Source organism: Leptodactylus fuscus, chromosome 3 (genome assembly GCF_031893055.1).
Source record: "Leptodactylus fuscus isolate aLepFus1 chromosome 3, aLepFus1.hap2, whole genome shotgun sequence".
In the NCBI taxonomy this organism is placed as follows: Eukaryota; Metazoa; Chordata; class Amphibia; order Anura; family Leptodactylidae; genus Leptodactylus; species Leptodactylus fuscus.
Window position 1 is genome coordinate 96,770,844 of NC_134267.1, and position 15,110 is coordinate 96,785,953.

At 41.9% G+C, this 15,110-nt stretch overlaps 1 protein-coding gene across 17 annotated transcripts in view; it reads right to left on the reverse strand.

The window, feature by feature from the left end:
- Nucleotides 1-15,110, reverse strand: part of EPB41L2 (erythrocyte membrane protein band 4.1 like 2) — a 135,689-nt gene that overhangs the window by 50,410 nt on the left and 70,169 nt on the right. For all 17 annotated transcript variants that reach the window (XM_075268031.1, XM_075268033.1, XM_075268035.1 and 14 more), the window contains exons 4-5: nt 10,215-10,319; nt 1,340-1,382 (exon numbers count right to left, since the gene is read on the reverse strand). In XM_075268031.1, coding sequence (XP_075124132.1) covers nt 1,340-1,382; nt 10,215-10,319 — 148 coding nt within the window. The remainder of the gene's footprint in view (nt 1-1,339; nt 1,383-10,214; nt 10,320-15,110) is intronic.

Consider the following 15,110-nt stretch of genomic DNA (forward strand, 5'->3'; position numbering starts at 1 on the left):
GGTTACGCTCACTTACAGAATAAGACCTACCATTTTACAACCATGACATAATAGGTAAACCTAAATTCACCATGAACTGATAGCCGATATAACAGACAGCAGCCATCTCCAGTTATTGGGTCCTATACTGTAAGTCTGAGACATTAGACCTATGGTTGAGCTGAAATAATGGTAAATTGTGGCCATCTGCTTGAGACCATATTTATTATATACATGCAAATAAAGAGAAGGATTGCCACAAAGGTATTTTTCTAAAAAGATAGCAAGCAAGCTACAGATGTTAGATACTTCCATCAAAAGGATGGTGGGGCAGGAGGCATCCCTCAAGTGCTTATACTAAGCCATCTGCCCAGGGCAGCTTACGCAGGGTTCACACCAGCGCCCGAATTCCGTTCTCAGGTTTCCGTCTTCTGCATGCAGAAGATGGAAACCTGTCATGCCGATTCCGGCCGTGAGAGTTTATGCTCTCCACGGCGAAACTTTTTTTTTTTAAACCGGACACACGTCCGACTGTGTCCGGTTTAAAAAAAATGGTTTCACCGCGGAGAGCATAAAACGCTCACCGGTGTCACAGCCGGACATTTTTCAAACCCAATCAAATGAATGGGTATGAAAGAGTCCTGCAGGTTTCCGTCTCCTGCTCTGTTTTGTGCAGGAAACGGAACCCGCAGAACGGAGTCCCGGGGGCAGATGTGAACGAGCCCATGGCAGCTTCAATGCATCTCAACTAGGGGCGCACTGAAGAAGAAGCTGCATACAAGTGTAATGGGCACCTGGTTAACACCGGCTAGAGCTGCCCAACTGTATCACAGTGGCAAACTCAGAATAAGAAAAGGTTCTGAGCACTAGTATTGTTTTTATTGATCATACTGAGCAGGCAGCACTGTTCGCAAGAAGAAAAGTCAGTCTCAGACCTTGAAACTGGCATGACACTGTGCAGAAGTCAAGAACATAAAAATAATTTAGAAAAAAAAAGTTCTTGATGTGTTTTTTTTTCTCAGTCTAAAAAATGGATCCACAATGGAAAATGCAAACAGAACCCCCGAACAGTTTAAACATGGATTTTTTTTTTCCTTTCTTGACAAGACAACACTTATGTGATTACAGACTTCAACAATCTTTTTTTTTTTTTTTTTTCTAAATGTAAATTGTGAGCCCCATGTAGGGATCACAATGTACATTTTTTTTTTCCTATCAGTATGTCTTTTTAGTATGGGAGGAAATCCACGCAAACACGGGGAGAACATACAAACTCCTTGCAGATGATGTTTTCAACAATCATTTTGTGTATATTATGTGTATATAAAATAGAGGGAAAGGGAAGAACACGACTACTTACTTCTAATTTGTCTTTTGATTTCCTTTGCAGGATCCAGCCAGTTCTGTAATGAAAAAAATAACACAAATTTGAGAACCTCTGTACCATCCTATTACGCAGAGTATTTCTATTTAACCCATTAGCTCCCAACAGATGCATATTCATTGCCAATAACACCCTGGATAATAAATGAGGAATATCAAAAATAGGAAGTGATACCTATGGTTTTAAAGGGTTTTTTGCTCTAGACACTCAGATTCTGGGTCATTTATTGGGTTTCTTGCTGGTTTGTTTCTACTGCAGTGCTGCTAGTCTGCTCAATGATGATAACCCTCTGCACTGCCCCTCATTGTCCCCCCAGGTGACAGCTTTTCGCCTTTACAGAGCGTCTCATAAGCTGTGACATTACGGTACATTCATAATGTCATCTTAGGTAATGAACTAAGCCAGATGGACAGGCCAGTGACCATGCCACTAACACACATGCTGACTGTATCAATAAGTCACAGCTTGTAAGAGAAGCTCCACACAGACTGGACCTCTCATGTATTTTAGAAAATTAAAGTATACTAGTAAGTTTATTTTACATTTGGAAAACCATAGTGGACTTAATCTATGCTGGGCAATTCCTTTAACCCCAACATGACACAGACATTTTTCATTTTTGTTTTTTACTCCTTTCATTCCAAAAGCCATCATTTTTCTGTCTACGTATATGAGGGCTTGATTTTTTTGTGAAAAGTTGTACTTCAAAATGGTGCCATTTATTATTTTGTACAATGTACCAGGAAGCGGGGAAAAATTCGAAATGATGTGGAATTCAGAAAAAAATGCAGTACTGCTGTTTTCTTATGTCTTTTTCCTTTTACGGCTTCTACTCTGAAATTTAGGAATAAATTGAAAACTTAATGTTATTAGTTGAGGATGTGACACTGAGCAATAAGGATCAAGCAGAGTGGCGACACAGAGGAACAATGTACCATGGAGGCATAAGAAAAGGTGCCTTAGTAGGAGTATAACTTCCGGGATAGCAGTGGTAGCGGCTGCCACAGGGTCTAGGACATTAGGGAGCCCGGCTGACCCCTGATTAAATAGGCTCACTCTAGAGCCACTCCAGCAGGTAATGGGCTCTATTTACTTACCAATCCTCGCTCGTGCTCATGGCCGCCGGTGCTTCCCCTCCTTCAGATGTGGCTGTGAGCAGGAGCGAGGATCGGTAAGTGAGGCTGCGAGCCTGCGAACCTGATGTAAACTGCTATTATTATTATACTTTGGGGTCATTATTATACTCTGGGGTCTGAAAAGACCCCAGAGTATAATAATTGTTCATGGGTGGTCCACAATGGGGCATGATACTGTGTGCAGGGGCCACTATGGGGCATAATGCCATGTGCAGGAGCAACTGTGGGGCATACTACTGTGTGCAGGGGAAACTACGGGGCATAATAATGTGCGCAGGGGAAACTACGGGGCATAATACTGTGCGCAGGGGCCACAATACTGTGTGCAAGGGGCCACTAATGTGCATAATAGTGTGTGTGTGTGTGTGTGTGTGTGTGTGTGTGTGTGTGTGTGTGTGTGTGTGTGTAGGACGATTGTCAAATGTTCGCCTTGGGGCCCAGCCATTCCTAGTTACACCATCGTGCCCCAGATTTGATACTTTAAGGAAAATAAAAGCATTTTCTTTATAAGAACACGACAGAACAACTGAAACGTCCTCAGTAAAAGATACGTTCACACTACCAATAATGTAGTCTTCTGCAATCATCTGTTATTTGATGAGAGCAATGGACTTAAGACAGAGAGAGTGACTGATGCAAATAGCGTCCACTCCTATTCTCTCCAAATTACGGTGTAAAAAAAAAAAAAAAAAAAAAAGCAACATTCACATTTGTTTACTTTCTTAATAGAAGAAAAAGTCGGACTGGCAGTGGAGTGAATGGGAATGGATGCCGGATATAGGGGGCGCCATCTGCAACAGTCACTCTATTGCAGTTTAAGTCCATTTATCTCATCCTCTAGCGGTAGTGTGAACCCACCCTAAGACATGAGAAAGACACAAGTGTAGCCACAGCATCTTTATTAAACAGTCCACCTTTATTTAGTCAGTGGCATACACAGAAAATAGTAAAGTTTTCACCACTGGCTACAACTGGGTCCTTTTCAGGCAGGTTGCCAAGTTCTCTGTGGGTTACTGGACCAAGGAATTTCTGGTGGTCAGTGCTGTCCTACACACTTTGCATTGTATCCGTTTAAGAAAGTCTGTACTCTGACAACTATCTACAAATATTCATTGCCTGCTTATGAATATTTAGGCCAAACAGACACATGTAATGAAACCTGTGTTTCTATGGAAAGATCTCTGGGGTGATTCAATAATCCTCAGTGAAGTGATGTATAAAGGGAGCCTGTCAGCAGGAGTATGGGTATCAAACTAATGACAGCACCTCCTTGTAGGGCTGATTCTACATTTTCTAAAATTTTAATCTGCATGTCGAATACAAGAAACTGACATGTATGTAGAGTTTCCCTAGAGTTGGCATATATCATCTGCACTGAACACTCATGTCAGGAGTTGCTGGGATCCCCATTTTCTGCTACTTATACAATTGTGTCTGGGCGTCTCTGTGGTGCAGAACACACAAAAGAGTGCCTGGCATTCAGCTTACCCATTCTGCAGCTGCAATCCAGCCCAACAGCTGGCTCATAAATGGGTCACTGTACTGACTGCACTGGGACAAGTGAAACAGATCATTCAGCATTCAACACAACTTTGGCTGAAGGTCACAGAAGTGAGGCATTTTAATCTAGAAAGGCAACGACCCTGACAGGAAAAATTGAATCAGAGGGAATCTGTGCCAAGAAGGAAAAAAAAGGGAAAAAAAGAAAAAAAAACACATACACTTCTGTATATTTTTAAGATTCTGAACAAGTGACACAAATGGATGGAAAAAGAAACAAGAGATACTTATGACATCAAGAGCTACTACATCTCATAGGCTCACAGTGAAGCCCACTGAAGCATTGAAATGTGTCAAATGAGCAAGCACACGGCTTCCCCGAGGAAAAACAACAGCAAGAATATGTTCAGGCAAAGCACAGGAATTTGCAACTAGATCTCCCAATAGGAATACATACAAGGCAATGAATACAGCAAAATAAAAGCTTTCATAGCAAACTGTGAAATCAGTAGCTACAATCCTTTACATGAAAAGCATGAGGAGTGTCTGAAAATCTGCACCGTGCCCTAAAATGTGGGCAGACTACTTGTTAACACCCTGTGTATACTCTATTCATTTACAATGTATGTGTTGCAAAGTGTCCATGCATAACTTCAAAGTTATGTGCCAAGTGCTGACAAACTGGAATCCTGGATAGAGTGACACTACTGGATTCATGTTATATCAGGACACCGGGGCTGTCTTCTAACTTTTCAGATTTTGGTTAAGGTTTTATTGATGGCTATACACGTTTGACCGGAGCCAGGAAACGTAAAGCATGGCAGGCTTCCGGGTTTTATTTCCAGCTGATGGTTTAATGTGCTCCATAACTCATCCTTGCAGTAGTGGACATCAGTAGTCAGCTATGGGTACGGCATGTGGAATATACAGAGTAGCATCTGAGAAGAGTTATGTCCTAATGGACAAGCAAAGCTGCAACAGCCAGTAATGGCCAAAGGCCAGCATCGGCACACACCATATACACACTAGTAAATAGGGACATATTAGATGCCATATCACTGACCAGTTCTGAGCATGCACTACATTTGCAGGTACAAACAACATGGGTGATCTTGGCTCATCCATGTTTTAGGGCAAATTTAGCACAAAAACAGGCAAATTTGGGTAGGAGGTTTTTGTTCTATAGCTGAAAGCACAACACAAAAAACTATCTATGCAACAATCCATATTAGAGAAAACAGAAGCTAAAAACAAAATTTAAGAAGTATGAATAGAAACAGAAGACATTGGGGCAGATAAACCAAGAAACATTCACTAGAATTCTGGCATAGTTTGTGAAAAAAAACTGGTGTACATGCTTTACACCTCATTTTCTGTATGTTTTAGTCACTTTCCAACAGTTAGCGCGCCTCGTACATGTGGGCACAACTTGATGGAATGAGGCTTAGGGCTCGTTCACATCTGCGCCTGGTCTCCGTTCTGCAGGTTTCCGTTTCCTGCACAAAACAGAGGCAGGAGAAGGAAAATTTCAGGACTCTTTCAAACCCATTCATTTGAATGGGTTTGAAAAATGTCCGACCGTGAGCGGCATTGAGCGTTTTATGCTCTCCGCCGTGAAACCGTTTTTTTTAAACCGGACACAGAGTTGGACATACAGTACTCTGTGTCCAATTTAAAAAAAAAAAAAACAGTTTCGCGGCGGAGAGCATAAAACGTTCACCGGCACACACGGCCGGACCCAATCTGACAGAAGACGGAAACCACAGAACGGAGACCGAACGCTAGTGTGAACCTAGCATTAATATGTTAAACTGCAAACCCAACATTGCAGGAAAATGTCAGAAGTTGTGCCAAAACTTCGGCAACTATCAAATTTTTGCCAAAAGTCTGTCATACACTAAGCCAACTAATGATTGGTGTAAAGATAGACTGGACACTCCATTATCAAACAGCACTGGACACTGGAAAATCTGGAGAACTTTAAGGCTCTATTGGGAGGCTTTTTTTGGAGGCTGACCAAATTCCTGAACAAAAAACTCAGTTTGAACTCAGCCTAAGGCTGTCCAATCTAGCTTTGCACTGTCTAAAAGTTAGACAGTATTAGTTTATGTGCCCCATTGACAGCACCGTTGTAATCTTCTCTTAGACTCCACCGTTCCTGAGCAATATGTGCAGTTTGCTTTGGTGCCTGATGTGCTATTTAAGCTCTGTAATGTCAGGAGGGCAGTGTCAGGCTGGGGAAGGGGGATGGCGCAACTCAGAATACCAATCAATCTTCACCTGTTCCTGCCTGACATCACCCTCTTACAGTACAGAACCCAAATAGCATATCACGCCCCAAAAATAACAGCATTGATTGCTCAGGAACAGTGGGGAATACAGCAAAAAAAAAAAAAAAAAAAAAAATTAAACTCTACTAGTATCAGTAAAGCTGCACCTATTAAATGGCTTAATCTGGACTTATTGGAGGTCGTAAAAGGTTCTCTTTAACATTAACCTTTAGTTATCGACTTTGGTGACTTACAACTGATAGGAAAGACTGCTAGTTTTGAGGAGAGTGTGTGCATATAATAATAATAATAATAATAATAATAATAATAATAATAATAATAATAATAAAAATATTGGGATAAATTGCTGATTGGAGGAGTTTGACCGATGAGACCCCACCATTTCCAAGCATGTTTTGAATGTAAGAGTGGATGCAGTGGGTGCATCCAGCTTCAATAGAGCATCAGAGATACTCAAGTGCTTGCTGTACTTTTGCCATTTCCAGATCTCCCTCACAATAGGGGTAAAACGCTACTATTCTCTGGGTCACAGGGGTTTCAGCGGTCAGATCTCTAACAAAAAAAACAAAAATATTTTTTATGGCATAATCCCTTTAATCCATTATGTTACCTTTGACTTGCATGTCATGGAGATATTATTCAGAGACGCTAAATGATATAAGAAATGCACAGGATGTTAGCTGAGGGGCTTCCAATAGTAACATAAGAAGTGTTAACTCCTTTGCCCTTCCCTTTGGAGGAGTTGACGGGTATGGCAAGGGGGAAATCTCCGGGCCCAGATGGTATCCCTGTAGAGGTATACGCTCAGTACTGAGATCTGCTTCTTCCTGTACTGCTAAACTGTTACAAATATGCTTTTGAGAACCGCAGTCTCCCGACGTCCTTTTATAATGCTACTATTATTCTGTTACTTAAGCCAGACAAGGACCCGTTGGACTGTGGCTCATACAGGCCTATAAGTCTATTAAATATTGATTAAATATTGATTACAAATTGCTGACCAAAATGTTGGCGAAAAGGCTTGACTCTGTGGTTTTAAATCTGGTACATCCGGACCAAACAGGTTTTTTGCCAGGTAAATCTACATCTGATAATCTCAGGCGCGTCCAGGTGGTGACCCAGATTGGTTTGGTGTCTTCAGAGGATTGGGTGATAGCCTCTTTAGATGCTACTAAAGCCTTTGACTCAGTCGAATGGCCTTTCTTTTTACAATCCTTACGGAAATATGGTTTTGGAGATGGCTTCATTGCTTGGGTGTCCCTCCTATATCACTCTCCCAGGGCAGCATTGCCCATCAATGGTTCACTGTCTCCGTATTTCTCATTAGGTAGGGGCACATGGCAGAGCTGTTCTCTCTCTCCTCTGCTGTTCCCTATGGCTGTAGAACCCTTGACCATACTACTCAGACAAGACCCTGTCTATAGGGGCATATCCATTGGCTCCTGGGAGGAGAGAACTGCGCTCTATGCTGACGACCTCCTCCTGTTCATGCTTAAGCCCTTTACATTGCTGCCCCGAGCCATGGAATTGATTGTTTTTGGTAACTATTCGGGCCTGCGCACTAACTGGACTAAGTCCTCTTATATGCACATAGGTCGTGCTCCGGTGGCAGCAGAGGGAAAGGTGATATCTGGCCTGCCGGTGGTCTTGTCTTGTAAATATCTTGGCATAGTTATCCCTAGAGACCATAGAAGGTTCTTGGACCTCAATATTTCCCCCCTTCTTTCACACTTTCGGGCTAAATTCAAGACTTTGGCTGCATTGCCCTGGTCGGTAGTGGGTAGGATTAACCTGATTGTTAACATGATTGCTTTACCCAAATGCTTATAATCATTAAGTAACTCAGCCGTGCCTGTGCCTCACCGATTCTTTAGACAGATGGACTCTTTGATAACTTCTTTTGTGTGGGGCCACTCCAGATCCAAATTACAATTGTTTGCTCTCCAGAGACCGAAACAGTTCGGTGGGGCGTCGCTCCCCGACCTGTTTCTTTATTATTTAGCGGGTCAACTTCGCTTTATAAAACCTTGGCTTACCCCGGGCCAGCTCCGTGGTCCCAGGCGCATTTGGCTCACCACCTGGACCTGCGTACCCTGTGGCCGGTGTTGGAACAGTCTCAGTGATTCAGAGGTAGGCTTTTGCCTATTCACGCTTTGGCAGCACAGGTCTGGAAGCAGACCCGGAAGGTGTCTTCTTATTCTAATACTCCTGCGGAGACCCCCTTATGGGAAAATCCTGGTTTGTCAGATCTATTTAGGGTACCCGATGCCCGGTCCCGGTCAAGACATGGGGTGTCCTCCCTAGCAGATTTGTATACACAAGGGGTCTTTGTTACCTTTGCATCTTTGGCTATGTCCCATGAAATTCCCAGACATCAGTTCTTCAGGTATCTCCAAATACGACATGCCCTTTCCTTATTATTCCCTGACCAGCCGAGTGCCATCTCTGAATACCCGCTAATTGGTGCGCTGCGCTCTCAGGGCCCTGGGGGCCTTATTTCCATTCTTTATGAACATCTGATCCATATGAAAGTGTCTTTAGCGGAGGTCACGGCCCTGATGCGCTGGCGCACAAATATTCTGGAACTGACGGATGAGATGTTTCAGGAAATTTTGGAATCTCCTTTAAACGTCTCACCCTTGGTATCAACACACACGTTCATCTATATCCTGCCATCAGGTGTGTATTCTAACTATCGGGCATTTCTATCATTAGTAGCCTCTGCAGACCTTCACATCGTATAGCACGCATGCGCACACGCATACATGCCGTCCTATTCACCTTTACTTGATCCGCTCTGGTTCTATCGCACAAATGCGCATGCGTACTTTTTTTCACATCCGTACAGCCCTCTGTACGCAGGCGCACATAAGACCAATCAGCTGCGGTCCGGCGCCATTTTAAAGGAGTGAGGGACACTGTGTTTTTGCGTTCCCTCTCCGGCAGACTGCCTTTCATTTGCGCGTTCTACACACATTTTTGCATCGCCAGCGGGCTTGGTTTGACTACAGCAGAGGTAAGGACCCCTAGACAACGAGCACCTAGACCAGTGGGCATGTTTGGCTTATTTATAACATATTACATATCCTAATGTTCCCAGGTATTTGTGACTGCCCTTACTTCCATGCGGATTTCATATACTTACCCTTACTACAATACAGGTGATTATTATGATCCTTCTTATAGTTATTCCTTATACTTCTGTTCTTTTTGATTCCCTTTCCCACTTCTGGTCTATATACAGTCTCCTTGTTATCAGATGTTCTGACATGATGCCATCCTACCTTAACTGACATATTTCATATGTGACTTCCTAGCAAGACTTGTTATTGATACCCGATTTCTTCTATGCATACATGGCTTTGTTCAATGTATATATTGTATACATGTTTATACCACTGTCTTCCGTACGTTTATTTTTTCCTCACAATGTTTATTTACATTTTGTGTAGAGTCTGATGAAGATCCATAGAGATCGAAAACGTTCACGAACTCTGCCATTAAACACGTTTGTTGACTTGATATTACTTCGTGTGAAGTTCCTTCTTTATCCTCCACAACCCAATACTCTGCTCCCTCTATGTGTTCGGCACTAGACGCCGTTATATATTGAGGAGTAACTTCTGCCGGGTAGGTCCATGGTACCCTGTACCAGTATGACATGTGATGACTGACGTTGTGGCACGTTGTTCACTACTGTACTTTTGATGTGGAGGGTGGGTTTGGGCTGTGATGGGATGGCAGTGTGGCATATCTGTTAGTTTGTGATTTTTCCTATACTTTCCTTTATGCTCTTTTGTGAACGTACTTTTCCTGATTGTACTATTTGCTCTGTTATGTAATTTTCAATAAAACTAGTTTAAAAAAAAAAAAAAAAAAAACTCTTGAATATTTTATATAATAATTTTATGTAATAATTCATACCTTCTGCTCGGAATTGTCATAGTAGATTAATCCAAAATAGTCAGTTTCCAGTAGGTTGAGATTTTCACAGACCTTCATAAATAATGACTGTCCTTTTGCACGTTTCTGAAGAAGAAACAGGAAGCATTTGTTATTTCCACTGTAAGTAAAGTCAAACAAACTTTTCACAAAGGATTATAGGCACTTTGTACATGCTACACTATCCTGTGCAATTGTCCATGACTAATGCAAGAACATGTGACGTGTATAAATATCTCACCCACCTATAACAGTAAAGCCGCCTTCCTATTGTACCTATCCCCCCTTTGTGCACTGTCTAGCTAAGATGCAAACTTTCATTGATGGCTAGAGACTGGTACAAGCACTCCAAGTGCAGCTGCACAGTGTACACTGGGTGTTCCACTATCTTTAATAGCAATAAAGTTTTCAGTTATTCATGCTACAGGAGCTCTTCTGTAGGATCAAACCAGATTGACTGGTTTTCACTTCCCATATGCATTAATGAGCCTTGAATGCTCTTTACCCTGTCACAGGTTGGACCACTTTTGGAAGGTCCTAGTCAAAACTTATCACTTATCCATAGAGTCTAATTGTGACCCCTCCATTCATAAGAATCTGGGTACTGTGCTTGTATCAATGGAGTGTAAGTCGCTCCATTTAAAGGCTGAAAACGCCCACTACAGCCCCACAGACTTTGCATGTAACTGCTCTCCCAACAGGGAACACAGGACCCACCTCAATTCTAGTGTCCAGTGGGTGTCCTAGTAATAAGACCACCAGTGATAAGTGTTGATTATGAGACAACCGCTTTTAAGTGATATTATGAAGTTCCAAATAGACTAGTGAGCTATTTGTCATACTTTACAAAAACATATATAATGCAAGTACAGAAAATATCACTATATCAGGGCAACACGGTGGCTCAGTGGTTAGCACTGCAGTCTTGCAGCGCTGGAGTCCTGGATTCGAATCCTGCCAGGAGCAACATCTGCAAGGAGTTTGTATGTTCTCCCTGTGCTTGTGTGGATTTCCTCCAATTCTACAAAGACATACTGATAGGGGGGAAAAATGTACATTGTGATCCCTATATGGGGCTCACAATCCACATTAAAAAATAAAAATAAAAATAAAAATCACTACATCAAAGCCAGACTGAGTAAACAATAGCACAAATAAAGATGAAGTGTAGGGTACAGTACCAAACATTTAAGATTTCATGTAACCTCTTTTATAACCACCAATTGTTCTCACATTATTTACTTTCTCACGAATAATATCAAAAAAAGAGTTTAACTCTTCACGGATTTAACAAAACCCCAATGTTTAGAAAAGGGTAAAGTTTCATACAAGAACTTACACTCTGTAGTTGCGGCTTATGTGCATACAAACTGAAAAAGGAAAGACAAAGCAACCAAGCCTTTATTTACTCAGCAGCAAAACCTTACAGCTACATCTGTTACAACCCATCAAGCATTAAAAGGAAACAAGATGAAAACTTTCTCAGTCCTGATAACAGAATACTGCAGGCAAACTAGTTGGCCCGACTTACTAAAGCAACGTTATTACAGATTATTATTAGGAAAAATCTAAATAGCCATTCATGTCTAGTGGTAATCGTTCAAGCATTTTTTGTATCATGCAATGATGAACATGTAGTACAATGTCAGGGAAGCATCTCCATGGAAGTATCTGCAACCCTTTAACATTTTCACCCTTACCATTCTCATTAACATTAAAAAAAAAAAAAAAAAAAAAAGCAGCCCAACAAATCAATCTCCATGGAATCTTTGAATAAGTCATAAGGGTCAGTTTACCAATATATAGTTCACACGTAATAAGCGATGCTTATTTTGGCACTAATTCAGCTACTGATTTTTAGAAGCTTTTTTTTTTTTTTTTTTTTTTTTTTTTTTTTTTTTAGCCAGCTCATTTTTCAACTAGCCAGCCCACTGGGCATGGCCAAAACCCACCCCTTTTTGCCTCTAGGCGCCATTTTTAGTTCACAACTCGGACAGAGCAGAGCTGACAGCTTTCTTTCAGAGCTGACTGCTTTTTCATATCGAAAGATTTTAAAAAAAATGGCATGGAATCTGACGTTCTTTTTCACAAAATGGCTGCAGGAAGAAGTCAACACCCAGGACCACTCCTCTGGGATGTGACTTCATAAAATGTGACATAAAAAAAAGCCTCGCTGTTTCAGTCGCTTTTTTTTTTACCAAAACAGCAGCAAAAAAAGCAACCAAAATCAGCAAGGCTTTTTTTTTCAGCGCCCCATAGACTCCCATTGATTTCTTCAGGCTGAAAACGCCTGAAGAAAGGTCATGTTGCTTCTTTTTCTGCTAGCAGCAAAAAAAAAAAAAGCTTGCAGAAAAAAAAGCTAGCAATAAAAAAAGCTAGCAGAAAAAAAAAAAAAAAAAAAAAGCTAGCTGTTCACATAGGGCTCCATTGTAAAGGGGCTGATTTTGAAGCGAAATCAGCTGTCAAAATCAGCTTCCATGTCCCTGTGTGAAGAAAATCTGGGTGGATGTCAGACCAAAAATGCACTTTAGTCAATGAAAGTATATTGCCCAAACTCATGTAGTCCAATGCAGTCCTCCCACAGCAGCACTACTAACTGGTGACAAGCGTGACATATCGTAAAGCATCACTGAAATCAAAGAAGCAATGGGTCAAGTTTCGGAGAACATTACTAAGCATCGCAGAACTTTTCTGCAGGGAATCAGTAAAGGATTCCAATAAGCTCCCGCACACCCTTCCCCCCCACACCGGTAAACAGGCCAGAAGACTGCTAAATGTGAAATAGACCCCCACAGCACTTTGATCGCCATGAAAACCTCCCAAGCCACCCAAGCCAGTAAATAGTGTCTCCCTAGTTATCCTACATGAAGCTTTGTTATTTGTGGTATGCAATATCTCGTCCAGAAATAAAACATATTTTGGAGTGTGCCAGCAGAGAAATACGGAATTGAATGCTAGTCTGCCCTTCTGAACAGACTCCATGAGACAGTGTCACTTCAGTGAAACATTGCTACCCTATTCTGTGTAGGACTTCTACACACTAACACCATTGTGCTGGTTAGCTGACCACGAGAAATAAGACTACAATGGAACAAGCCGTGAATTCCACTTTGATGACTGAGGTAGGGTGTACACAAATTCCACAATGTCTACGGAATGTATTGGAAATGGTAGATCTCAAAAGAAACCACCAAATATTACAAATCTAAAATAAAGACATTTTTTGTTTTATTCTAGAAATGTCAATAGGATACAGGAGGAGCAGTGAAAGCTAGAAAGCAGGGGTATTATTGAGAAACCACATTTTAATGCAACTGTCCATTGTACTAGTAAATAAATGAATGACTATCATATAACTACAGGTTTTCCTACTTTACAACATTGCAAAACATATAAAGCAAGCAAACCTCGTACATATTCTGTGTGCTCAATACCACCAACCCAACTCATTGTCTGCCGAGTCCCTTGTTTCTGTACCCAAGAGAGATCTCACAGATCTCAAAGTGGAAGTAAACATCCTTGGGGGTATTCGGATATTGCCATCAGTACATAAGTGACAAGAATAATTTGTGCGTATTATAGCAGAAAGAGGACTTCTAATCTATAGAAGCCTAGAACAATACTCAGAAGATACTACAAAAGTTGAATACATTTCTCTTAGTATTCATATTCCAGCATTGTGCGATGTAGATCCTCCAAGATACAACACCCATAAGAGTCTGTACCTCTAGATTCATAAAAAGGCATACAGATACTCTGAAAAAATTCAGTGCTGTCTATTTTACAGCAAAACAGAGTTCAATGGGGTCATACAAGATTAGGAAAACACCATTGTATCTAGTAATATAGAGAAGATTTTCCATGTGAATGAGAATACCCTTTTGCTGTGTCTGGCATTGCAGTTTAGACTGAGACTGTGTCAAATAAATATTTTGAATCTTATACTGTATAAACCTCTTCACCACCTCCATGTCTCCTTTAATAGGCGCTGCTCCACTTATTCTGTCACAGCTGGAATTCTTACTCTAGCCCTCACCATACCTGAGCAAAAAGAATGGTTAGTTTTGGTGCCAGAAATGCTACTTAAGCTCTCTACTGTCAAGTGGGTGGTCTCATGGAGAAGCAGGAAATTCAAAGATCTCTAGCACTGTCCAATCAGGGGCAGTCAGTGTCCGAGCTCTGAATTCCGCCTCGTACCTGCTCCTGTCTGACACCATCCATTTGACAGTACAGCACCTAATTGTCATAGCAGACACCAAAACTAGCCACGCAGATTGGCCAGGGTTTCAGAACAAAATTCAACAGTGACAGAAGTGGAAAAATCTGTGCCATTAAAAAAATTCTGTAATATATTTACCGTATTTTTCGGACTATAAGACGCACTTTTTTTCCTCCCAATATGGGAGGAAAATGTTTGTGCGTCTTATAGTCCGAATGCAGCGTGTGCAGCGTCTGTGTCCTGTCTATGAGAATCAAAAGGAGAGCAGCACGGTGCCTGCCTGCTCTGCCCCTCCTTCCCTGTCTGTGTCGCGTCATTGCAGAAGATATGAGAGGCAGGGAAGTAGGGGCGGGCCAGACAGGTGAAGGAAGCGTGGTTTCAAGCTTGCCGAGAAAACCACGCCTCCTTCTCCCGTCTGGCCCGCCCCTCCTTCACTGCCTCTCAGATCTGGCTCCTGCAATGAAACCACACAGACAGGGAAGGAGGGGCGGGCCAAACGGGAGGAGGAGGCGTGGTTTTCTCGGCAAGCTTGAAACCACGCCTCCTTCACCCGTCTGGCCCGCCCCTACTTCCCTGCCTGTGTGGCTTCATTGCAGGAGCAAGATCTGAGAGGCAGTGAAGGAGGGACGAGCCAGACAGGTGAAAGAGGCGTGTTTTCA